Raw genomic sequence first — 26,074 nt, 5'->3', positions numbered from 1 at the left:
ACCTGGAGGCATTCGGTCTACTCACATTGTCACCACGTCGGGGAAGGAAAGCTAGTATTTGGCGCCCACCTTACAGGGCCCCCACCCTGAACGGCACCTCTCTCCAGAGCTCAAGAGCCAGTGTGCTCAACGCAGCTGCAACAAGCCCAATTCCGGTTCCCAGTTTCTGCCCAAGGCACCCACCGAGCTGCTCCCGGCACCCTTCCCCTCGGAAACCCACCAATTTAAACAGCCTTACCGTCACTGTAGTCCTTGCGGCTCTGGGACAGGTGATACTGCCTTGGAAAAGTCCCTCCCTTGCCGAATCTCTCGCAAAACGGGATGTCAAAATCTGACAAAAGCACAGAAATGACACTTACATCTAGTTTCTCTCCCTGTGCTTTGCCCACAACACCCCAGCATAATAAAATCCAAGATGGCAGCACTTACGTTAAGATTGTACATGGGGTGTGTGTGTCATGTTGAGATATCTGATCATGTTTTGGGTTGAATTAAGAGCAGAACAACAAACTATGGCCACAGCTGCACCTTGCATTTAAAGCAGTATCATACCACTTTAAGCAACCATGGATTCCCCCAAAGGATCCTGGGATGTGTGGTTTGTTAAGGGTGCTGAGAGTTGTTAGGTAAAGGTAAAGGGACCCCTGACCATTAGGTCCAGTCGTGACCGACTCTGGGGTTGCGGCGCTCATCTCGCGTTATTGGCCAAGGGAGCCGTTGTACAGCTTCCAGGTCATGTGGCCAACATGACAAAGCCGCTTCTGGCAAACCAGAGCAGCACACGGAAACACTGTTTACCTTCCCGCCAGAGTGGTACCCTTTATCTACTTGCACTTTGACATGCTTTCGAACTGTTAGGTTGGCAGGAGCTGGGACTGAACAACGGGAGCTCACCCCATCGCTGGGATTTGAACCGCCGACCTTCTGATCGGCAAGCCCTAGGCTCTGTGCTTTAACCCACAGCGCCACCCATGTCCCTTTCTGAGAGTTGTTAAGAGATCCCTATACCCCTCACACAGCTACAATTCCTAGAGTTGTTGATCCCCCTTCCTAGGGAAGTCTGGGAATTGTAGCTCTGTGAGGGGAACAGGGATCTCTTAGCATAAGGTTACCAGATTTTTCTCTCTCTTGGCACCCATAACAAGCTACACCTCCCAGGATGCTTTGGGGAAGCCACGCCCATTATAGTGATTTAAACGTAAGGTGCAGGCAGGGTCTCCGATTCTTTTTGCAGATTTTGTTGATGCTGCTGCTCCTCCAAGCTGCTTTTGTCAAGAGGGGAAAGGGCTAAGAAATCACACGTGGGCCCCTCGAGGAAAATATATCTGTGACAAGAACTGGGTGAAGTGTGGCTTCACCCTAAACTCAATTTCCACCTTCTAGGTGCCACATTTAATTGGTGCAAGAATGCTGCCTCTCTGAGACATGACGGAGAGTTCAAATGAAAGCAAGGAATGTGTGCATTCTTGCTGAAAAATAATCATTTTGCATATATATATATATATATATATATATATATATATATATGCGCGCGCACACACACACACACCTAGGGCAGTCTCGAGCAGGTCGGCCACCCTGGCGCTGAGGGGTGGAGATCGCTCCGGAGCCCCCACCCTCGCAGGGTGCAGCATGGTTTCCGCACGGTGCCCTACCGACCAGCCTGGCGCCCTGGCGCACCGCGCCACCAGGGGTCTACCTAGAGCCGGCCCTGCACACACCACAGATCACCAAAATGGATGCATCTCGAGGGCTATCTGCTGGCACAGCATTAACTAGGCAGCAAATCTCAAAGGTATATTGTTGCAAAAAGTTTATCTCTGGGTTTGCCGTCTTCCGCTGCCCAATTTTCCATTGCCACACTTTTAACTCACCGACCTCGCAAAGCCACTACTCAGTGGTTACCCCTTTAGAGTCGGGTTTCCCAAACTTGGGTCTCCAGCTGTTTTTGGACTACAACTCCCATCATCCTGAGCTGGGATTTTGCAAGATGATGGGAATTGTAGTCCAAAAACAGCTGGAGACCCAAGTTTGGGAAACCCTGCTTTAGAGCCAAGGGGGCTTTCCTCCCACCCTATCCACCCCCTTCTAGAAGCAGAGCATGTAGTGATGGTCACACAATCAGCGTGAACAGCAAGCCGGGGTGGGGGGGCCACATCCTCGAGGCTCTGGCGGACGGCCTTTTAAAGGGAAATTTGAGCGCTGTGACCCAGGGGGCATATTAAAACTTCACAGGATCACTTGGCCTTATTTGACGCTCAACTTCCATGCCTCGGCCCAGCGGCACCTCCGCAAGCCAAACATTGTCTTTTCATCCTCTGGGCCCCCTGCCATGCATTCATTTTTTAATAGCAGAGGTTACTACGATGCAGCAATGATGAAATTTTCCGTGATTTCACCAGCTGCACATGTGCGCTCAAGCGAAGGCTTCTGAAACCAGAGCTCTGCGAGTTAACATGTGTGATTTTGAAGTTCTCCATCTTCCAAAACGCCCGTTCTCTGGGCTCGCTCGCCCAGCTCCATCCCTCAGGCTTCTCAGGGTTCTAGTCCTCAGGCAATTTTGTTATCTATCTATGTGTGGGCACTTTGCATACTGCTGAATTGCAGTAACCTATAAGCGGCGTGCAGTACGATGAACAAATACAACAGAGATAAAAATCTAACTCCAGAATGAGAAATGATTATTCAGTATGGGCCTAAAGTTCAGCAGGGAGCGGGTTCCACAAAACTGTGCCAACAAAATGGAACTGGCGGATATGAGCTGAGCATGCAAGACTTCAATGACCGGGTAGGGATATAAGAGATCAGACTTTCCAAGGAAAAACATGGACTGGCATCTTTGCACTCAAGGACTTCTCACTTGGAGGCAGTCTAGCCTTCAGCAGTCTCATGAGATTCTCAGGGTATCTCCAGGGATGTTGGAAACGGAAGCCGGAGCAGAAATTTCCACAATTTGCATGTTTGCCTGAGGTCAGGAAAACAAGCAAACATAAGCAGCATTCGCTGTCGCTTCGTTTTTGGTTTGTGAATGTTGCATTTTAACTATGAGATTTATTTTTACCACCCTTTGTCACAAGATCTCAGGGCGGTTCGCAAGACAAAAATACAAGGTAAAAGCAAAAATAAAAATAGTTACAACAAAGTAACAACTCCCCTCCCAATAAATCATAATGTTCTCCGATTTGTCTTGATGTTTCCCTTCCACCGAAATGCAATGGAGTTAATTACGTGATTAACTGCATTCGTTTTGGCCGCAGCAGCTAGCGAGAGAAGTGACATAGTTTTGGCAGAAGCCAAACTGCAACGGAACAGAAACAGCACTGATTGCAACCAGCATAGGATGGGATTGAAATTGCTGCCTCCTTACATCCCTAGAGATCTCTCTCGGCGACCGTAAGCAATGCTGGCTCAGAGGAACTTACCTAGGCAATCAAGGCTGTCTTTGTCCCTTCTTGAAACAGGTGCTTGGCTAAAGGGGGGACTGCAGGATGAGAAAAAGGTGCATTAGACCCAGTGACATAGCCCTGGTCTTCAGCATCACTTATTCTAATACAACTAACTATCACCAAAACAATAGTAAAGTTTTGCATTTATATTGCGCTTTTATTGCAACCCAAACCTAGAATCATAGAGTTGGAAGAGACCACAAGGGCCATCCAGTCCAACCCCCTGCCAAGCAGGAAACACCATCAAAGCATTCATGACTTATGCCTGTCAAGCCTCTGCTTAAAGACCTCCAAAGAAGGAGACTCCACCACACTCCTTGGCAGCAAATTCCACTGTCGAACAGCTCTTACTGTCAGGAAGTTCTTCCTAATGTTTAGGTGGAATCTTCTTTCTTGTAGTTTGAATCCATTGCTCCATGTCCGCTTCTCTGGAGCAGCAGAAAACAACCTTTCTGCTTCCTCTATATGGCATCCTTTAATATATTTGAACATGGCTATCATATCACCCCTTAACCTTCTCTTCTCCAGGCTAAACATACCCAGCTCCCTAAGCCATTCCTCATAAGGCATCGTTTCCAGGCCTTTGACCATTTTGGTTACCCTCTTGTGGACACGTTCCAGCTTGTCAGTATCCTTCATGGCTTCCAAATGTTTTGGACTATAACTCACATCATCCCTAACCATTGGTCACACTGGCTGGGGACAATGGGAGCTGTAGTCAATAACATCTGGAGAAACACTGCTTGAGAGCAGGGGTCCCCAACATTTTGGGGCCCCAGGGCAAATCTGGAAATCTATGACACTGTTGTGGGTACTTCAAAAAAATGTACCCATTTCAAAGAAGGGAAGGTGGTGATGCTCGCCAAACATTGCCATGCACACTCCAAACAGGACCACAATACCTCAAGGACCGCCTCTTCCCATATTGGCATATTGGCATCCAACACCCTTTTAGAATGTGGCTTTTGGGGGGGGGTGTTATTGGGTTACTGCTTTTGGTTTGATTTTGTATGTTGTGTTCTGAGACCTCTGGTAATAGGGCAGTGTAGAAGTTGAATAAATAAGTAATAATAATAAAACAGACGAATAAGGAGGTAACAGCCTCACCCAACAGGTAAAACCCCAACTATACAAGAAGGCCCCCCCCCCCCGAAAAAAACATCTGGAAGGAGTAGGAGGCCTTGACAGGAGCTAGGGCAGATGTTTGAGGGCCTTGTGAGGCTCACAGGTGCTGCTTTGGGGGCCCCTTAATTTGGGAAGCATTTGAACCAATTCACAAACGACAGACTTGCAAGGCAGGCCAATGATATCACCCCCATTTTGCTGTTCATACGGCAATCTCTGCTGACCAGCCCTTAGACGCAGCAACCATACTTCTCCCTCACCTCCTGGTAGCAACTAATGAAACAAATACTGAACGGGGCATCCTGGCCTGTAGCGCTTTCTCACACCCCGGGAGCAAACGCCAATTAAGTGTAGTGTGGGGAAACGGGAGAGAACAAATGTGACGAAGTCCTGGCACATGTTTCTTTTACTGGACGTTGCCAGGGAGACTTAGGGGGGAGATGAGGGTCAGTGGTATAATAATAATAATAATAATAATAATAATAATAATAATAATAATAATAATAATTTATTATTTATACCCCGCCCATCTGGCTGGGTTTCCCCTGCCACTCTGGGCGGCTTCCAACAGAAAAAAAAAAACCCACAGTAATCTATTAAACATTAAAAGCCTCCCTGAACAGGGCTGCCTTCAGATGTCTTCTAAAAGTCTGGTAGTTGTTTTCCTCTTTGACATCTGTTGGGAGGGCGTTCCACAGGGCAGGCGCCACCACCGAGAAGGCCCTCTGCCTAGTTCCCTGCAACTTGGCATCTCGCAACGAGGGAACCGCCAGAAGGCCCTCGGTGCTGGACCTCAGTGTCCGGGCAGAATGATGGAGGTGGAGACGCTCCTTCAGGTATATTGGGCCGAGGCCATACGTCTCCTGTAACTGTCAGCGAGGGCTGTAGGCCACCCAATTGGTTCACAGCTAAGGTGACATCTGAGGTGGAGGCCTCTCAGCTCATGTTCTTCATCACTAGAGAAACTAGCAGAGACCCATCTTGAGTGCTTGTGGAGGTGACCTTGGCCTTCTAGAGCAGTGCTTCCCAACCTTGTGCCTCCAGCTGTTTTTGGACTACAACTCCCATCATCCCTAGCTAGCAAGACCAGTGGTCAGGAATGATGGGAATTGTAGTCCAAAAACAGCTGGAGGCACAAGGTTGGGAAACACTGTTCTAGAGTATGCAGTTCCTTGCTAAGTGTGCAGGAAAACTTGAGAGAGAGGGTCTTCCCCAACAGATGGTCCTCTCCAGCTTCTGCTTGAAGACCTCCAGTGATGGTGAGGCGCCTCTAGGCTCTCCTCCCATCTTGCCACCTGCCGGACACCATCCAGGCTATGACCTCAAGGACTGGGTGGGCAGATATGGACTCAGCTGTAAAGGGAACCATATCTGACTTACCTGTCTCCAGATCGATCCAGGGATTGACAGCTTGACGAGAGCGAGTCGTTTGGGCTGATGAAAGGCTCCAATAACTTTTTGAGAGGAAAGGAGGAAAGGGGGCACGGGGAGAGAGAGAGAGAAAGAGATAGAGAAAGATGCATTAAAATTTAGAAACAATTAAAGCTCCCCCTTTTTTGGCATCTAGGCGCGCACTGCACATCTGTGCTCGGCTTCTGCCAAAACTCACCCGGAGCGATTTTGGATCTCGTCGTTGTCATGTTAAAAATATGAGAGAGGTCACGATAGCATCACGGAACAAAAAGACCTCACCTTGCCAACGAGAGCGGCCTCCGGGGGCTTTGTAAGGGAAATGGGGCGCTCTCTGGGAAGCCTGCAAGGAGGACAGGACTGCAACAATCCTCTCCCCATTTGTGATTCCTAGCAACTGGTTTTCAGAGGGACGGTGTTTCCCATAGTGCAGGGACCATGGTATAATGCTCCAGCCTTTCAGTTAAGTAGTACGGCGAAGCTTGTGCCAGGGGGCATGCGAATCAGGAGTTGCTGTGCCAGAAATGCTACAACCACGTGCTTTGCATGCACAGGGTCCTGGGTTCGGTTCCTGGAATCTCCAGGTAGGGCTGGCGTGGGGTAGCTCCCTGCCTGAACTCCTAGAGAGCCACTTCAAATCAGTGCAGACCATAGTGAGCTGTGAGGCCCAATGGTCAGATTCGGTTTCCTGTGTTCCTGGGTGGAGGGGCAATAATGGTAGGCCAGCTTCAGTCTAGCCAGAGTGATGTACCATAAGATCTGGATCCCCGGATCTGGAAAGCCAGGTAATGCAAAAAGAGGCCAATTGGGCACTACGGGAGGGTATTAAGACTTGCAGATCGGCCGACTTCCTTCAGCCTGGGCAAATCCAGCTGACTTTCTGTATTGTGGTGCAACTCTGACATGAAGAATTAGTCTGCGATACGCTCCTTCCTGGACCATACCATTTCAGGATGCAGTCCAGGAAAGCATGGGATTTGAACGTTCCCCCGTTTTCAAATAAAAAGCTACCTCCCTGCATGCGGAAGGCTGGCAGTTCAGGGAGAAAGAGACTCTAAAATGATCTTCCTTGACAGGCTAGGTGTCCAAGTGCAAGGCTTTTGGAATAACAATCATAATTAGGATGATGCCGGGTAGTACATTCGCCAAGGCAACCCTTCACTTGAACTGGTCCAGGAGCAGCTGTGCCACATGATAAAATTGGTCCCAAGCAACCTAACCTAAGGGAAATGAGGTTGGAGACCAACATGAGAGTGCTTCAACCTTGGGGACCCCCCACGTTGTTGGACTACAACTCCCATCAACAACGGGCCGTTACCCAACGGTCTGTGTTGACAGAGACACATGGTTGAAGCGCCTCCCTTAGGAAGAACCCCAGGAGGTCAGAGAGAAAAAAAAAACCCAAAGGCTCTGTTTTCGCAAAGGGCACCCATTCACTTTTTGCCTGCTTACACCCTTCCCCAAACAAAGCCAGGCAGGGCAATCGCTTCCAGGCTTTAGCTTACGTTTTGGTCCATCATCTCGGGGATGAATTCCCCTTCGCTGTTGATGCTGGTGTAGGAACCCTGGCGCGCAATCTGCTGCTGCTCTTCGGGGACGCTCCCGGGGGGCGGGGAACTGCGGCCGGTGTGCAGGGAGCCTGCAAAACAGAAAGAGGCCCAGGGATTCAAGTGAAAGTCCCAGGACCATGCAAAGGCGAGCGACTCCGTAACGGCGCGGCACTCAAGAGTCCTGTTTTTAAGTGGAGATGTTGGAGGCAGGGCCTGGGACCTTCTGCAAGCGTTCTCCCGCTGATCCAAAGGGGTTCCCCGATTATCAGCAGAGAAGGGGCGGTGGGGGGGGGCAATGCTAAGAGCAAACGTCTCCATACAAATGGCAGCAAAGGAAGCCGTCCCTGTTGGGCCGCAGCAAGGCTGCAATCACACAGAGCACAGTACGCTGCAATGGCTAGGGAGTCAAGAGCCGGGTTCGAGTCCACACTCAGCCACCAAGTTTGTGACGTGCATCCAGAGAGCGACACACAAGAATGCGTTGGTACTTGGGGCTATTAGCGCTAGGCCGTATTGCTATGCGCAATACGATCCTGCTGTTTTGGCTTCTCACCTCCCACCCCCCGGGGAGGGGGAAGGATTTGAATGGTTTTTATGTTACTTATGCAACTGCTGTTATCAATAAAATAAATAAATAAATGGGGGAGGGGCACACACCAAAACAGGTCAGCGATCATCAGCCAAAATCTTCCTCACAGGGTTGTTGTGAGGATAAGACGGGAGGGAGGGAGGAGGCCAATGTATGCCCCCCCCTCCACAAGCTCCTTAGAGATCTAGGAATCTAATCCTCTGCTGCTTGGCTTCCTCCCGCCCTTGATTTCTTTCAAAAGAGAGGGTTAAAGGGCAGAGAGTGGGGGGAGGGAGAGGAATAGTGTCGGACCTGGGAGACCAGGGTTTGAATCTCCACCCGACCACGAAGCTCACCGGGTGTGGCCTTCGGCCACTCACTCCCTTTTCTCAGCCTAACCTACTACGCAGGGTTGTTTGAGGGAGCTAAAGGAGGAAGGGGGAGAAACCAGTTATGCCCCCCCTCGGAGCTCCATGGAGAAAACGGCAGGCTATAAAAGCAATAAACATATTAAGTAAGTGAATAAGATAGGGGCAGAGAAATATGTTGGGTTCTCCAACGCTCCAGCTTATTAAAAAGTACAGCATGTCCCATGAAGAGAGATGCCATTCCAGGCTGGCAGGCCCTGGGGCCTTTCAATGTCCTTTTTCCACGCCGTTATTTTGCAGCCAGATCCCAAAGCTGCTCATCGGAAAAATTGCCACAGTCTTGGCGTCATTCCTCACACAGATCCAGCAAGGGGAAGGAGAGGCTCTGTTCTGCCGAAGTTATAAGGATCCTGAACGGCCGCTGGCCAGTCCTGCAGCTTCGGGTGTCAACAACAGCAGAGCCACCCAAAGCAGGACATCTCATCTGTGCCACACTTTGTGGGGCGCTGGGGTCTCGAACCAGGAACTCACGGGGCTCAGCAGCATGCGCCACCATGGACGTCTGCCACAAGGGGGAGCCGCTCCGTACCTCGTAGCCATTATCCTTGGGTCTCAGCCGCCATCTGTGCAATCGAGCGACCCCTTATAAATCTGACTGCACATATGGTTGCCCCCCCCCCATGCACCCAAACAGGAGGCTGGATCCTGCCCCAGGTATATGGAAGACTATGGATGTGATCTAGTAATAGCTCCACCTGAGCAAACAATACAGTATTGGCGTGAATGTAAGCCTTTTCCAAATTCCGACCGTGAAAACTTAAAGTGTGGCTTAAATTTGCGACCTTACAAAAATGGGCTTTTACGATATCGCTGCTGAAACAGACATACGCTAAAATGCAACGGGTGTGAGTGCCTGCAGAATTTTGAGGCAGCGACTTATATTTGGCCGTTGTCTCCCCCCCCCCTGAATTTTAAAGGTGCGGCTTATATTCCGGCCAATACGGTATTTGTACACACACACACACTGAAAATTGCACTTATCTTTTTTTTGTTTTCAAAAACCTTACTGCAAAGTATCTGAAACTCTGCTGTAAGACAGGCAAATTCTGCAATTCTGCTTTTCATTTCAAGGGTCGTTTTTCTTCCAAGAGACTGCTATCAAAACTTGAGGTGTATCTCTCCCTGGCCCTCTCCCCCCGCTCCTTATAATCATGAGGACCAGAAAGTTGCTTTGTTTAAAGGAAACGAAATTTTGATTTTCAGTATTTCCTGTCTTGGAGGGCCTATACCGCAGCCGTGAAAGTTTTCCATTCCACCCAGGCATATAATAATAAATAATAATAATAATAATAATAATAATAATAATAATAATAATAATTGCACTTAATGCCATAGTTATTTATTTAGGACAACTCAGTAAAATCCAGGCCTTGGCCTTCGTAATAATAAATAATAAAGCAGCCCCATAAACTCTGCGTTCAGCAATGGTTGTCCCCATTACAGAAGAACAGGAAGTTTATGGGTTCTGCCAGCAACAAACTGGCACCAGTTCCAAATTCCATTGGGTTATTGGTGTTGGTGTGTGGCAGGGAGAACAGGCTGGCAGTCAAAAGAAAAAACAGCAAAAAAAAAATATTGTTAACTTTGTTTGAGTACAAGAAGCATCTGCAGTGACTCGATGTAACAGCACATTTTGTTTCAGAAAGAACCATCCCAGAATTCTGGGCAAAGTCTCAATGGCAGCGTCGAGGGAGGAAAGCTTTGACAATTAAACAGAAATTATAGGCCCCTGGTTTGTGTCAGCAACTGGGGGAACATGCGGCAGCTGACCCGCTTCTCCAGCAAAGGACTGGGGCATTTGGTGGGAGCAGCTACAGGGAAAACAGCAAGTTGCATCAAGGCATAGCTTGTCGGTTGGGCAACTGGATGGGGTCAAATCTGAAGACCTTGAGAGCAGAGCTGCTGGATGAGGCCCAACGCCTATTTAGTCCAGCATCCTGACATTGGCCAGCCAGATGCATATGGGAAACCGGTAAACAGGCCAAGAATGCATCAACTGTGATTCCCAGAAACTGGTATTCATGCTACTTCTGACAGTGGAGATAGATTTAACTAATCAGATAAATCTCCGGCCACACACCCCTGCCCAGTGACTGTGCTCATCAGATCGGGCACTGCTGAGAGTGTTGAATGCTGAGAAGTGTGCTTAGCTTGCACTAGAAACTGGGCTTTTAGTGTTTTGGCTCCAGCCCCCTGGAATCAGTTGGTTCTTGAAATTAGACAGGGAAATCCATCACTAATGCACTGTTACTGCATCAATGGCATGTTGCAGAATACACTCGGGGAGGGGGCTGGGCGCTGGAGCGGCCCCGTTTTCGGTGGTTGTCACCGCCCTGGCAGACCCTGTGGGAGAAAGAGAAGCTGCGTTTCACCGACCTGTTGAATGCTTCCGTGTCCTTTCTGCATCTTTGTACAGGGACCCCAAGATATCTCCCATCGATTTGGATATCCTCATCTCGTGCTGCTTGCTGTTGTTGGGTTGCAGAGACTACGGAAGGTATGTGAAGAGGGAGCTGTTAGGTTTCAGACTCCTCCGCAGGGAGGGATGCTTAAAATATTCCAGGCATACGCGTGAATGCCAAAGCCCGGGGTCAACTGGGACTCAGTCTCCCGGTCCAAAACATATCACTGGACTCTAATCTGTAGTGGCTGGCGCCCATGGGAACTGGTAGGGCAGAAAGCAGGGAGCCCAACAGTAGGTGGCGCCAAACCCAGCGACAGGCAGAGCCAATTGATTCATTCTCCAATGAAGGAGAATCCACCACTTTCCAAGGTCAGCTGTTCCACGGTCAAACAGCTCCTACTGTCCGAAGGTTCTTCCTGCCTGGTGTTTTATCAGAACCTCCTTTCTTGTAACTTGAACCCATGTGGATGGACAACAACTCCCATTGTCTCTGGCGGAGGGCAGAAGGAGGCTGATGGGGAAATGCTCCCTTTGATCTATGGGTCAGTCATCACCGGCCCCAAGGCTGGGGAGCCTGAGGCATTTTGCTTTGTCTAAAGTGGCTCAGGGAGGCACATGAGGAGACTTGTTCCCCTGCCAGAAATGGTGTTTTCCAGCTTCAAAATACAGTGGTACCCCAGAAGTCGAACGGGATCTGTTCCAGAAGTCCGTTTGACTTCCAAAATGTTCAAAAACCAAGGCGCGGTTTCCGACTGGCTGCAGGAAGCTTCTGCAGCCAATCGGAAGCCACGTCGGACGTTTGGGTTCCAAAGAACGTTCACAAACCGGAACACTCACTTCTGGGTTTGCGGCGTTCGGGAGCCAAAACGTTCGAGTCACAAGGCGTTTGTCAACCGAGGTACGACTGAAATGGCAAGGGGTGTGTGGCTGGACCCGGGCAACCGAGGAAGGTGAGAGAGAGACGGAAAGATTCGGTTCTGGTGGGTGGGAACTAGAGGGTGCAGGCTTGTGTGGAGAAATATCGCACTGCCACACAAAAGTCATGCCATGGGGTTGAATCTAGGGCATCCAAGGGGAAATCCTTCCAGTTAAGCTGAGGAATTAATCGCAATAGCCTTTTTGCCAACCGGGCGCCCTTCAGATGTCTGGAACTAAAACTCCCATCTGCCCCAGTCTGACAAAGTCCCCACCACAACCATTCCCACCTTGGTCTAGGTCAGGCACCCCCAAACTGCGGCCCTCCAGATGCTTTGGCCTACAACTCCCATGATCCCTAGCTAACAGGACCAGTGGCCAGGGATGATGGGAACTGTAGTCCAAAACATCCGGAGGGCCGAAGTTTGGGGATGCCTGGTATAGGTGAATCCTTGGTCTGATTCTGCAAGGAAACACTTATCTCCTTATCCCAAATCCCAAAACAGGCTGGATTTTGCTTGAGGGCTGCTAGATGCTAACAGGACGGCAACTGCATCATGGAAGGGCTATGGGGCAGAGAAAAATGGACTCCAAAGCAGAGCTGAGTGAACAACCCCCCCCCCCGAAACAACCAGATTCCAGTTCTAAGAGGGTGCCCTTGTGACACATTTGCCACGTGATACATCATTCAAACACGCAAGAGCGTTTTGACTCCCTGGGACAAGAGCATCGCCTTTTGCTTTGTACACAAATGGAAGGAGGAGGAAGGGGGGTCGGGTGGGAAAAGCTCAGCCGCTCTCTCACGTTTGTTTTCTTTGCCGTTTTCACAAACACTTTTAGGCTCTTCAGAGAAGGGCTGAGGTCCAAGTGTTCCACTGCCCGGTCCAAGTCTTCCTGGGATTTCAGGGGAATCAGGAGCTGGAAAAAGATTGAACAAACACCGTCGTTGCAGCTGAGTTACAAACAAGAGCAAACAGAGGAAGCCGGAGAGCAGCCGGGGTCTTGGGAACTGGCGGGGAGGTGGGCAGTTAAGACCCGGGGCACGGCAAAAGCAACCCGAGGCCCCCGGCAGAAAATAGCAGCCAAACATCTGGGCGCTTTGACCTTCTCTTCCAAGATAGCATCCCCCCCCCCCCCGGAGGAATCGGATAAAAGTTATCAAAACAACGGCCTGCGAAAGGGAAGGTGCAGAAGCGCCGCTGGCTCCGCTGGAGGGAAGACCTGTTTGGAAAAAGTAAATAAAACACTCGGGAGACTTGGATCTGAGTTTCAGATGCTACCCAGCAAGACAGCATCCAACTGCTCTTGCGTAGTTTGTCGGTTTAAAAACAAGACAGGCGTGCTTCTTAAAGGCAGCTGCTTCTGAACGCTGGGCTGAGGGGCACGGTCGTGTGCTGGGAGAGAACTCTTAGCATGCCCAAAGAATTAAATCGGTTATTTAATTCATCAGATAATTACAGGTTTCCCTGCAAGCCCCGAGTGTCTAACCACCAAAGAAGCTGCCCGTTGTGTCTCTGCATGATTCCCTGCTCTGGGTTTTGTCTCCTTCCAGGTTTGTTCAGACAAGTGACTGATTTAGAAAGGGGAAGAAAGAGATGGGCTCCTCTGAGAGCAAGGTAGAAGAGTATTTATTTTTGATATAAATACTGCTCCAATTTCAGTTCAGAAAATAGCGTGCTTCAGCTATGCGGTCGAGGAGACACAGATTTTATTTGCGATTATTATTATTAGGAAAACTTCCATCTGTCTAAAATAAACACTGACGGCAGCTCACAATATAATTTAAAAGCAGATCAGTCCACAAAGAGGCAAAATCAACATGCAATTTAAAAACACCAGGGAGAGCAGCTAAAAATTTGTAACGTACAATAAAAATGTATTTATGAGATAGAGGGGAAATTATCACAGAGGGAGAAAGCTGTGTCCCGAAATGCAGGGCGTCTCCAACTTCCCAACCAAATGATTTCTGGTGTTGAGGCTGGGATTCGAATCAGGTCCTCTCCCAGACTAATATATGGATTGGAACTTAATTAAAGAGAGACCTTATAAAAGTGCAGAATGTGAAGCCAGGCCTTTGGCTGATTGGCACGCTATGTCTTTTAAATATGTTTTTTGGGGGTATTGCTTTGCCTCTGGTTTTACTTTTATTATGTATTCTGTGTACTTATTCTGCATTTTAATGTTGTTGTTTTTTCAGCTGAAGAGCGGTATGCAAATTTAATAAAGAAAAAGAACAACGGTTATCCTTAAGATTTTGCACTTCTTCATAATTTGCGATGAAGGTTCTCTGCTCAAAAAAAGGTACTGCGGTGCTTTAAAATACATTTATAATTGTGTGCATGGAGATGAAGTATGTTTTTAAGCATGTGTTTCGTAATAAAATATTTTTAAGAAAACACAAATCCACAGGTAATGCCAAAATGGGACAGAACAGACTTGTGAATATGCATATGAGAAAGCAACATGGAGTTAGTTTTGTGAACAATGGGAGTATTCCACCCATTCCAACTTTGTATTTGAACATTCCTCCCCCCCCCCATCAGTCTTGCCTAGAATTTGGACCCGGACTTTGGGGGCAGTTCCCTGGCCGTCCCCCTAACCTCGCCCCCTATCCTCCACCCCCAAACCTACACAGGCCTTCCCAAAAAATGCCTCTGCTTGGAATAAAATGTCCTACGGACTTAGGAGCCTTTCCACCAATGTTCTATGTGGTCCCGTGCCTGGTTATCGAGACGCCAAAAAGAGACGCCGTGTTTGAAAACTTCTTCCTGTGGTCCTTTTGCCTAATGCTTGTGTCTAGCGAGAAGGTTTTCTGCCTCGCCTGCCAACGAAGCTGCTCTTTACATGAACGTTCCCTACCAGACACGGACCTAAATATAGACACACGTAAACCAGAGGGAGAGAGAGAGAGAGTTGGCAGGTTGCAGGCTCAGGAAACGGAGCAAAGCGTTCCTACAGCCGGTAAAACTGAACAGCTAAGTAAATGAGCCAGGGCACCCGTGATGGTGGTGGGGGGGTAAAGGGGGGCATGATTTGCCGCGTGCTGATTCATCACCTTGCTAAGCTTCTCAAGGTTTGAGCCTGTGAGGGTGAAGAAGACAGATGAAATATATTAAGAGAGGTAGAGGGGGTTTGGCCGATGTGCTGCTACTCCCGCTCCCATGCAAAAACATGCGTTTTTCAGCCTGAGAATAAGAAAGGAAGCAGGTTGCGGGGAGTTCTGCAGGTTTCCAAGCGAGATTTACATGGAACTGAGGGGCGGCTGGCTGGGGAGCGGGGAGCCTACCTGAGAAAATAATAAAAGCACCTTGAAAAAAATTTGGATTAGATGACCCAACTCTATCAACAAAGCCACTTCCGCCTTAAAGAAGAGGTGGTGTTGCGGGCTCTCACGGCCTCCCCACGTGCGCAGGGGGTGGTTGGCCAGCCCTGTGCGACTGGGGGATTCCCTGCTGCGTCACTGGCCAGGCCAACTGAAATATACTCGGAGTCGAGAGTGAATTTCATGCTCTTTATTCAGCTCATATTCATCAAGGAGAAGAAGAGAAGACGAATGGCTCTTTTCCCAAAACCATCTGCTTATATACATTATTTACACAATGGGCCTTGCGTGATTGGCTACTTCAGGGCTACACCTGTGGGCCAATTATATTGTGGATTGACTTCTGCCTGCAGCCTGATTGGCTGCTCCTACAGGCCAATCAGGTAGCAGATTCACTTCTGCCAGCCGCCTGATTGGCTGCTCCAGCAGGCCAATCAGGTTGCGGATTCACTTCCACCTGGAGTTGGATTGGGTAGCTCCTGCTGATTCTGAATCCTATTGTTCTAGGATTCAGCTCAGTACATAACACCCCTCCCCTCTAAGTTCCAGTCCTGCCCGGGAAGTTGCATTCGTAGTCCCCAAGGTCTGCTGGCCGCCTCCGTGTGCGTTGTGGCCTGGGGTGTTCCTTGGTCAGGGGTTCTGGTTCTGGCTCGTGTTCCGAGGCTGCTGGCTGTGCCGGGGCTGTCTGGTCTGGCGCCACTGAACCACTAGGTTGTGACTCTGGTTCCGGTGTCCTTCCAGCCTCGGGGCGCCCCTCTGTGCCTACTGCTTCTGCTTCCCCTGCCCACCCCTCTCGCTCTACAGGCCTCACTGCCCTGCTGTCCCCTTGGGACCCCTCTGTCCCGCTCTCCTCCCGGGTTCCTCCTGGGAATCGTCGCCGTAGCTGGTCGCAGTGGCGGCGCCAACATTGCCCCCCTTCCGTTAGTACCTCGTACGACACGGGACCGGTCACCTTGGTGACTGTGGCGGGTACCCATGCTGGGCCTGCCCCAAAATTCTTTGCATACACTGGATCCTGGGCCACAAATGTCCGGGGGTTCCTGCCTTTCCCCACCACTACCTCATCCTGAGCTCTGTCGGGGTGAAGTCGGTCCAGTCTAGTTGCAAGGCGCCGGCCCATGAGTAGTTCAGCTGGGCTCCGGCCCGTCGTTGTGCTTGGGGTGCTGTGCTGTGCTAGAAGAAATGCGGCAAGGCGGTATTCCCAGTCCCCTTGTGTTATGCGGCGGAGGCTGTCCTTGGTGGTCCGCACCATGCGCTCCGCTTGGCCATTGGTGGCAGGGTGGAATGGTGCTGAGCGGATGTGGCGGATGGCGTTCTGCGCTGTGAAGGTCTGGAACTCCTCTGACGTGAATGCGGTTCCATTGTCCGAGACGAGGGTGTCAGGGAGCCCGTGGGTTGCAAACAGCTTACGTAGTACCCGGATGGCTGCCGCCGTAGAAGTGGACGGTACCAGTGCGACCTCCAGCCATTTGGTGTAGGAATCCACCACTATGAAGAATGTTTTTCCCTGGAAGGGGCCAGCGAAGTCCACGTGCAAGCGTGACCATGGATGTCGGGCGGACTCCCAGGGCTGGACTGGGGCCCTTGGGGGATCCGGGCGGGATTCTTGGCAGGTCTGGCAGTGTTGGACCCAGGCCTCTATCTCTCTGTCAATCCCCGGCCACCACACATAACTCCTGGCAAGGGCCTTCATCCTCACTACCCCTGGGTGTGTCTCGTGTAGGGCTGTGAGGACCCTTTTGCGGAGGGGCTGGGGAACAACAACCCTGCTTCCCCATAACAGGCACCCCTTGTGGGCCGACAGTTCATGTTTGCGGTTTGTGTAGCCAGCGAATTCTGGCCCGGGGCTGCTGCTGGGCCATCCTCGCCACACCCAGTCCAGGACCCGGGAGATGACCCTATCTTTTGTGGAATGGTGCGCAACTTCTTGTGCCTGAATGGGTCGGTCGGGAAGCAGCTCCAGGGTCATAACCTCTTGCGCAGGCGCTGGGTCGGGGCCTGTTTCTGGTAGTGGTAGCCTGCTGAGTGCGTCTGCGTGGCCCATCGCCTTCCCAGGGCGGTGGATTAGTGCATACTGGTAGCCGGCAAGGAAAATTGACCACCTGAGGACACGTGGAGACAACACTTGGGGGGTCTGCTTCTCGGGGGCAAACAGGCCAAGCAACGGCTTGTGGTCAGTCACTATGGTAAAGGGCCGCCCGTACAAGAAATCATGGAATTTTTTTACGCCCTTCACGATTGCCAGACCCTCCTTGTCAATCTGTGAGTAGTTTCGTTCGGCTGCAGCAAGCGTCTGGGAGAAGTATGCCACCGGCACCTCTCTTCCATCCGGGAGTTGGTGTCCCAGGACAGCGCCGATGCCATAGGGAGAGGCGTCGCATGCCAGCACCACTGGCAGCCTCTCGTCGAAGTGTGCCAAGACCGAGTTCGAGACGAGTAAGTCCTTGACTGCCTGGAATGCGGCCCTTTGTCGCTGGCCCCACACCCAAGGGGCCCTTTTATCTAGGAGTCTGTGTAGGGGCTCCGCTACCGCTGCCTTATGGGGAAGGAAGGCATGGTAAAAGTTCAATAGTCCCAAGAATGACTGAAGTTCGGGCTTGCTCTTGGGCGCTGGGGCCTCACAAATGGCCCGTACCTTGTCACCGGTTGGATGGACCCCTTCTGCGTCCACCTTAAATCCCAGAAAGTCCACCTGCGGCACTCCCAGTAAACACTTTTCCCGCTTCACCTTGAGGCCCGCCGTCTGGAAACGGTGCAGGACGGAGCGGAGGCGGTCCTCAAATTCCTCTGGTGTGGGCCCGGCGATCAGTACATCATCGAAGAAGGGGGTGACGCCAGGAATCCCTTTAAGGAGGGAGTCCATTAGATTCTGGAATATGCCTGGTGCCACGCTAACGCCAAATTGCAGCCGCTTTACTCTGAATGCCCCTCTGTGCGTCACAATCGTCTGAGCCTCTGCTGTGGCTTCGTCCACAGGCAACTGTTGATACGCTTGGGCCAAGTCCAGTTTGCCAAAGATTTTTGACCCAGCCAGGGTGGCGAGGACATGGCTGACCACTGGCACTGGGTATGCATGGGCCGTGAGAGCCTTGTTTATGGTGCATTTGTAGTCTGCACAGATGCGGACCGAACCGTTAGGCTTGACGGGTGTGACAATTGGAGTTTCCCAGGGGGCGTTGGGCACCGGCTCCAGCACTCCTTGCTCCACGAGCCGGTCCAATTCCTCGTCTATGCGGGGTTTCAGGGCGAACGGGACCCGGCGAGCCTTGTGCCTGATGGGTCGTACAGCGGGGTCTAGCTGTAGGGCAATGGGGGGTCCTGTATATCGTCCCAATGCCCCATCGAAAACCCCTGGAAACTCTTTGCATATGGCGTCCACGTCCACTTGTAAGCTAGTGCGGTTCACCCCGGTAACGGCTAGCCCCAGAGGTCCAAACCATGCCAGTCCCAGTAAGCTAACGTAGGGGCCCTTAACTACCAGCAAGTCCAATTGTTGCTTTCGCCCTCGATATTGCACCCTGAAGGTCCCCACCCCCATTGTAGGGACCTTACGTTTCTGGAAGTCCCGGAGGGTGAATGGGGCCGGCCTTAGTTTGGGACCCCCATTAGGGCACAGTTCCCTTAATGTTCGGGCCGAGATTATGGATAGAGTTGAACCCGTGTCCAGCTCCATGCGGCATGGGGCTCCCTCTATCTGTACCTCTATATAAATTTTCTCTGTGCTGGGATGGGGCAACTGGAATACCTGGTAGTCCGTGATCTCCGTCGAGTTGCCTTGGTGCATGGTGCCGTGTGACCTGGGGCTCCTGGGTCGGTCATCTGATGCTTGTCGACGGGTGAGTCGAGCCCGACACACCCGGGCGATGTGTCCCAATTTTCTGCACTGCCTGCACTCTGCGTTGCGGAAACGACAGGTCCTCCTCTCGTGGTTCTCCCCGCAGCTTGCACAGTTCCCTCCTTCTCGTCGAGGCTGCTGTGGTGTGTGTGCTGCTTGAGTGCGCCGCTGTACTCGGTGTACTTCCTCCCTGTCAGATTCGGATTCGTCAGTGAGGTCTTCGTGGTAGACCCTCGGTTGGGATGGCGGGGCCGGTCGTGCCTCTTGCGTTGACCTCTCGGCGGCTTCGGTTGCCAGGGCTTCCTCCAGAGCAATCTGGAACGTGAGGTCTTTTTTGGCGTAGAGGCGTCGTTGCAACATCTCGTCCCTCAGGCCACCGACGAGGCGGTCACGAAGCATGTTCTCCAACTCTGAGAAGTTGCATAACCGGGCGGCTTGGCGGAGGGAGGTCACAAACCCAGTTATGGTTTCCCCCGGGGCTTGCCGCTTTGCGTAGAAGGCATTTCGGCAAGCTACCACCGAGGGCTGTGGTGAAAAGTGCTCCTTCAGCCGTTCCATTATTGTTTTGTAAGAGACGGTAGCGACATCACTAGGTGCAAGGAGAGCCCGGGCGATTACAAACGTCTCCTCTCCACAGACGCTGAAGAATGTCGCCCTCTTCATGGCATCGTTGGTGACTTCTTTCGCTTGCAGGAGGAAGTTGAAACGGGCGGCGTACCCTTCCCAGTCTCCTGATGCTGGTTTGAATGGCAAGAAGCTGCTGTCGGTTGCCATTCTGGGTTCCTTGGGTCCTGGAGCTGAAGCCTGGATGCACGGTGCGATGCAGCGGTGCAGCAGGTGGCGGTGCTGCGGTGCAGTGCGTGGTGGCGGTCAGCTCAGCAGGATCCCACCTTCGTCGCCAGTGAAATATACTCGGAGTCGAGAGTGAATTTCATGCTCTTTATTCAGCTCATATTCATCAAGGAGAAGAAGAGAAGACGAATGGCTCTTTTCCCAAAACCATCTGCTTATATACATTATTTACACAATGGGCCTTGCGTGATTGGCTACTTCAGGGCTACACCTGTGGGCCAATTATATTGTGGATTGACTTCTGCCTGCAGCCTGATTGGCTGCTCCTACAGGCCAATCAGGTAGCAGATTCACTTCTGCCAGCCGCCTGATTGGCTGCTCCAGCAGGCCAATCAGGTTGCGGATTCACTTCCACCTGGAGTTGGATTGGGTAGCTCCTGCTGATTCTGAATCCTATTGTTCTAGGATTCAGCTCAGTACATAACACCAACCAATCTGGTTGGTCTGGGGGTGTGGCTTTCCGATAAAGGCAGGACGCAGCTGGGAGATCTCTCTCTCTTTCCGGCTTCCAGCTGCTCCGGTTTCCCCACCCTCCTGCCCTTTAAGGTTTTCATCTCTTTTGACCTTGCTATGGACTTCGGTTGGTCGCCATTGAGGGGCCTGGTAGGAACTTTTCCACATGGCAAATTGGCACCAGCCACTTGGTTTTCGCCTACCTCACAGCAAATTGTCACAACTTTTAAGATTTGGCGGTTAGGCATTTGAATATTTCTGGAGAAGAGAAGAGGGGAGGCAGCGGCATCACCTGCCCCCCATATTGAAGGGTATTCCATTAAAGGATTCCAGGGGGCGTGGTCCTGTCCGAAGCCTAGGGAGGTTAGGGCCTAAGGCACGACCCCTATCAGTGACCCCCAGGGGAGCTCCTAGTTGATGTGCATTGGCAGAACTCCCCCAACTGGTGGTTAACCCTTCCCGGACTCCCTGCAGACGGGCTGGAGTCAGATATAGTCGGTTAGATCCAATGCCTAAGCCATCATCTGTAACAAATAAAGTTGTGGCCTTTTTTAGCCTGTTAACCTTAAATATTTGTGCCATGTGTCATTATCCCCCTGTCGCGGGGATTCGAACCGCCGACCTTCTGATCGGCAAGCCCTAGGCTCTGTGGTTTAACCCACAGCGCCACCCGCGTCCTAACAAGATATATACACAGTTTAATTTTAAAAAAAACAAAAACCAACCAACAAGCTCTAGGGAAACTATCTTAGTTTGCTGTAACCCACCTTGCAGAGAGGAGATTGTTTTAAGCACACACACATACATACATACATGCAAGCAAGCAAACCAACCTCGTTGTTGGCGTATTGCAAGTCCATCATCTGCCCAAACGCGTCCATGGCTTTCTGCAGAACTTCTTTGAACTTAACTGGCCTCTGGAACTGCATAATCCTGCAGGGAAATAATAGGCGTTTTGTTATTTAAAGTGTCACTCTGCCTCTGCTCAGTAACGTGGAGCAGCAGGGCATTCTTCCATTGCTTTCACTTTTCTTTGGGATATTTCCCAGTTTGTAAGTGGCAATGGACAAGGATGGAAAGGCCGTAGCTCAGTGGCAGAGCATTTCCTTGGCATGCAGAATATTCAACCCCCTGTCCAAAATCCTGGAGAGCTACTGCCAGTCAGTGCAGACAATACTGCGCTAGATGGACCAACGGTCTGACTCAGGATAAGGCTAATGAACGCATGCCATTTGCTCATACAGTATTAGGCAAGACAGGTGGTTTTCAAAGTATTTTTCTTTGCTTGCTAAATACAAGTAAAAATACAGTGGATGCTTGGGTTGCGAACGTGATCTGTGCAGGAGGCACGTTCGCAACCCGCAGCGCTGCATCTGTGTACGTGCGATTTGGTGCTTCTGCGCATGCGCAAAGTGCGATTTAGTGTTTCTGCGCATGCGCGATTGCCGGAACCCAGAAGTAACCCGTTCGGGTACTTCCGAGAATGGCACGGGATGCAACCTGAAGCGTCTATAACCCGAGGTATGACTGTATAAGCTGTGTTGGATCAATGCAAAGTGATGGATTTCTCATGCAGATTAATCTATGCAAATTGATCTAATTTGCACATGCGAGCCAGAGTGATTTAGTGGTTAGGGTGTTGCGCTTGGACTTGGGGCAGCACGGTTCAAAAACCCACTTGGCCATGAAGCTGCCTTGAGCCAGCCACTGCCTCTTAGCCTAAGCTGTTGTAAGGATAAAATGGGGAGGGGGAGAACGCTCTATCGCCTCTTGGGGGGCAGGTGGTATATAAATGTAAATACATACAGGTAAATGTAAAAAGGTAAAGGTAAAGGGACCCCTGACCATCAGGTCCAGTCGTGTCCGACTCTGGGGTTGCGGCGCTCATCTCGCTCTATAGGCCGAGGGAGCCAGCGTTTGTCCACAGACAGCTTCCGGGTCATGTGGCCAGCATGACAAAGCCACTTCTGGCAAACCAGAGAAGCGCACGGAAACGCCGTTTACCTTCCTGCCGGAGCGGTCCCTATTTATCTACTTGCACTTTGATATGCTTTCGAACTGCTAGGTGGGCAGGAGCTGGGACCGAGCAATGGGAGCTCACCCCATTGCAGGGATTCGAACCACCGACCTTCTGATCAGCAAGCCCTAGACTCTGTGGTTTAACCCACAGCACCACCTGGGTCCCTACAGGTAAATGTAGTGGTATTTTTAAAAAACTCTTTGAGGTTTTTGGTGGTATATAAATGTAATGCATATGGATAAATGCAGTGGTATAAAAAATGCTTTGAGGTTTTTTTGTTTTACAATCAGTCTGTATATAAATTTCACGAAATAAGCAAAAATAAATAACCATTGTTGTTGTTATCTGCATCAGATTCCCCCCCCCCCCAGGAAACTCACGTCAATGCTGATATTGTGCATGTTTTTTTACAAATGACAGCAAGTTAAGTGGGCAGTGGAATTAGAATCCAGGTTATTGAAGACTGCCCAGAATTGTGACCTGACCTCCCCCAGCCAAGCCCTGTTACTGGAGCTTACAAGGTCCTCATAACCCCGCCCCTTGTCAATTTTGAAGGCATAAAAATCTCCCTGGGCAGAAGGCAAAGCTGGAAGGTTTACAAGGAGCCTGACACCAGGTGTATTCTCGATGGAAACCACACTGCCCCGTTGCTGGGTTACGTCAAAGCAGAATAAGGCCCCTGTGCCTTCCGTAAGAGCAAGGGTTAATTAAGTAGTTAATTTCTATTTTTATATACAGTATATATAAAAAATTATTGAAATTATAAATTAAAACTTACAAATCAAATAAAATGTCCAAGTTAATTTCTACTTTTATTGTTATTATTAATAATAATTAAATTTGTTGGCGGCTCTTTATTTTGCCCAGGGCAACCCAAAGCGACTTACAACCAAATTAATTGATTAGTTAAAAGTTAGCTGCAAGGAGAGCTTGGGTAGGTCTCATCAACAGTTGAGAAAAGCTGCACTCAGTTCTTAATGGATATTCAACAAGATTTATATACAGGTTAATATATTGGCTTATATAAATTAATACAAAATATTTAAAGAATTGTCTAAATAATTATAATCAACAGACTTTAAAAAAAAAAGTCAACGGGATGCAATTATGAAAATATAGATGAAGCCACCAGTTCTGAAAAGCAAATATACATAACAAAATTGCATGCAATTAAATTAAACTCAACCAGTCAATCAGTTTTAAACAAATTAGCATATTGTTAGTATGGGTTACTCCTTTCCGTTTTTAAGGATCCTGAAGGACGGGGAGTTTCTCTCTATACGTGTGAACAATTAATGGAAGGGAGAACGACTCTGGGCTTTATACAATTTAACGAAAAACAATGACACACATTAGTCTTTATGCAGCCAGAGAAGGTACCTTTTCTCTCCATCGTGGTCAAATTTGATCCTCGCATTCCGCAACTGAGGAACAAAAAGAGATAGAAACTCATTAGCTACAGAGCCGATGTAGCATAGTGGCAAAAAACCCCTGGGCTACACAAATCTGGACACCCCCCCCAGACCCAAATCTCCACTTTACAGTGCTCTCACTAGATCTCTCTTACTCTTAAGTGAGTCTCTTACTCTTAAGTGAGCCGACCTCGGCCTCAGTCTGCCTCCCCTCCATCTGCAAAGTGGGGAGAATAATAGCAAGCTGCCCTGCAGGGTTGCTTAGAAGCTCCAAGGTGGATAAAGTACACCAAGCACTTTGAACATTCTCTGAAGCAGGGATGGGGAACCTCTGGCCCCTTAGACGCTGCTTGACCCCAACTCCCATCAGCCTCTGCCATAATGGCCAATGGTTAGTGGTGAAGGGAGCCGCAGTCCAAGAAAACCTAGAGACCCAACACGGAAGAAAACTGTTGGTTGAGTCCAACCCCCGCCAGCCCCAGGTAGTCCAGCCAATGTCTAGAGATGATGGGAGTTGTAGCTCCAAGTGGTACAGGACCATTCTGGACCAGAGATCTCTTTGCTGGGCTTCCAGGAAAGAGTTCTAGAGTTCTAGAAGGAGCAGATGGCCAAAGTTTGTAAGCCTTTAAGGGATGGACCACGGACAAAGTCCTGCTTCCCAACACACCCTAGAGATGCCGTCCTGGGGTTTTGTCTCTCCACTTCATAGGCACAAGCAGTCGGGTATATTTCGGCTTCTCTTGGTTTCTCATTTTTTCTAGACTTAAATTCAGTTTTCCACATTGCCGCGTAAGTTTGCAATTCACAATTCTTTTTAAAGTCCTCATGAAAATCCACCAGCAGTGCAAATTTCTTCTAATATGCAACCCCCCCCCCCTTGCAATTTCTCCTAATACACAATTATTATTTTTTGCACAGCAATTTTTCCTGGTGTAATGCAACTTTGTATGTTTTTTTAAAATGCACATGTCTTTATGCATATTTTATATTATTTAAGAATATGCATATACTGTATTCCTTCATTGTGGCAAAATGTCTAAGTGTTTTACATTTACCCTAGCAAATGTGTATTTTTGTGGACATTACACGGCTAGAGAAATGCACTGCAAATTTCGAAGCGGTGGCTGGTTTGCATGAAATTTCAGAAAGTCTGGGTTAGGTTCAACACGAACTGAATTTCCCCCACATCCCTAGCAAGCGTACACATTTATTGCAGCCTGAAACTGAGCAGCAAAGCCCATTGGTTGGAGGGCCTCGCTATTAATAGATTTTTTAAAATAAATAAATAAATACAAAAATAAATTACAGCCTCATCTCTCTCCTCCCTTCCTTTATTTTCTGGATGGGGAAAAAATGTATTCCCTACGCTGGATAAAGCAGGGCTTGGAAAGATCAGCCACACGTTGCTTACTATCAAATAAGGAGAATTCCTAGATGGGAGAGAGAGGGGTGACGTCTCTTCCTGAAAACGCTCCTTATCTTTTACTCGTATTTTGCCCAGAGCGCAGTTGGCAGTTTCCATGCTCCCATCCTACACTTCCTCAGGGTTTTGAAGAACTTGAAAACTGCCACTATTTTGTGATGTTCTGGTTACTGATACAGCTTTTAAAAAGAAAAAAAAAACCACAAGGAGGGTGGCAACACGAGAATGGGCCTTCTCTGCAGTGGCTCCCCATTTGTGGAATGCTCTCCCCAGGGCAGTTCGCTTGGTGCCTTCATTATACACCATTAGGCGCCAGACAAAAACGTTCCTTTTTAACCAGGACTTTGCTTGATCTGATTTACATCCTATGCCCTTTTTAAAATGTGCTTTTTTTGTGGGGGAGGGGGAGGCTATTGGGTTGTTGTTTTTATTTCGATTATGTATTTTGTGGTTTTATACTGTGGCACCTCGGAAGTGGAACGGAATCCGTTCCGGAAGTCCATTCAACTTCCAAAACGTTCAGAAACCAAGGTGCGGCTTCTGATTGGCTGCAGAAAGCTCCTGCAGCCAATCGGAAGCCGCGGAAGTCGTGTTGGGACGTTCGGGTTCCGAAGAATGTTTGCAAACTGGAACACCCACTTCTGGGTTTGCGACGTTCAGGAGCCAAGACATTCGACTCGCAAGACGTTCGGGATCAAAGGCACGACTGTATCTTGATTTTATTTTGTAATCTGCCCTGAGACCCCCGGGTATAGGGCAGTGTATAAATTTAAATAATAATAATAACAACAACAACAATGATCCACACACAAAAATTCGCATACAGGTGGCTCCCTCCCCGTTGCTCTGCTCACAAGTCACGTGGCCTCCTTGATCCTGGCTACAAAATGCAAAAGGGGCAAGAGAGGACG

General features: G+C 49.7%; 1 protein-coding gene across 4 annotated transcripts in view; it reads right to left on the bottom strand.

Moving 5' to 3' along the window:
• The window catches only part of LOC118091861 (mitogen-activated protein kinase kinase kinase 3), a 112,811-nt gene that overhangs the window by 16,699 nt on the left and 70,038 nt on the right, over window positions 1-26,074 (bottom strand). For 3 of the 4 annotated variants that reach the window (XM_060280931.1, XM_060280929.1, XM_060280930.1), the window contains exons 4-11: window positions 23,709-23,752; window positions 21,142-21,241; window positions 12,651-12,764; window positions 10,904-11,015; window positions 7,487-7,620; window positions 5,952-6,025; window positions 3,423-3,481; window positions 239-331 (exon numbers count right to left, since the gene is read on the bottom strand). In XM_060280931.1, the coding sequence (XP_060136914.1) occupies window positions 239-331; window positions 3,423-3,481; window positions 5,952-6,025; window positions 7,487-7,620; window positions 10,904-11,015; window positions 12,651-12,764; window positions 21,142-21,241; window positions 23,709-23,752 (730 nt within the window). Of the gene's footprint in view, window positions 1-238; window positions 332-3,422; window positions 3,482-5,951; window positions 6,026-7,486; window positions 7,621-10,903; window positions 11,016-12,650; window positions 12,765-18,913; window positions 19,897-21,141; window positions 21,242-23,708; window positions 23,753-26,074 lie in introns of those variants that run through there. The other variant, XM_060280928.1, reaches the window with a different exon arrangement.

Source organism: Zootoca vivipara, chromosome 12 (assembly GCF_963506605.1).
Source record: "Zootoca vivipara chromosome 12, rZooViv1.1, whole genome shotgun sequence".
NCBI lineage: Eukaryota > Metazoa > Chordata > Lepidosauria > Squamata > Lacertidae > Zootoca > Zootoca vivipara.
The sequence above is the reverse complement of the archived record's forward strand: the minus strand, read 5'-3'. Positions and strand labels throughout refer to the sequence as shown.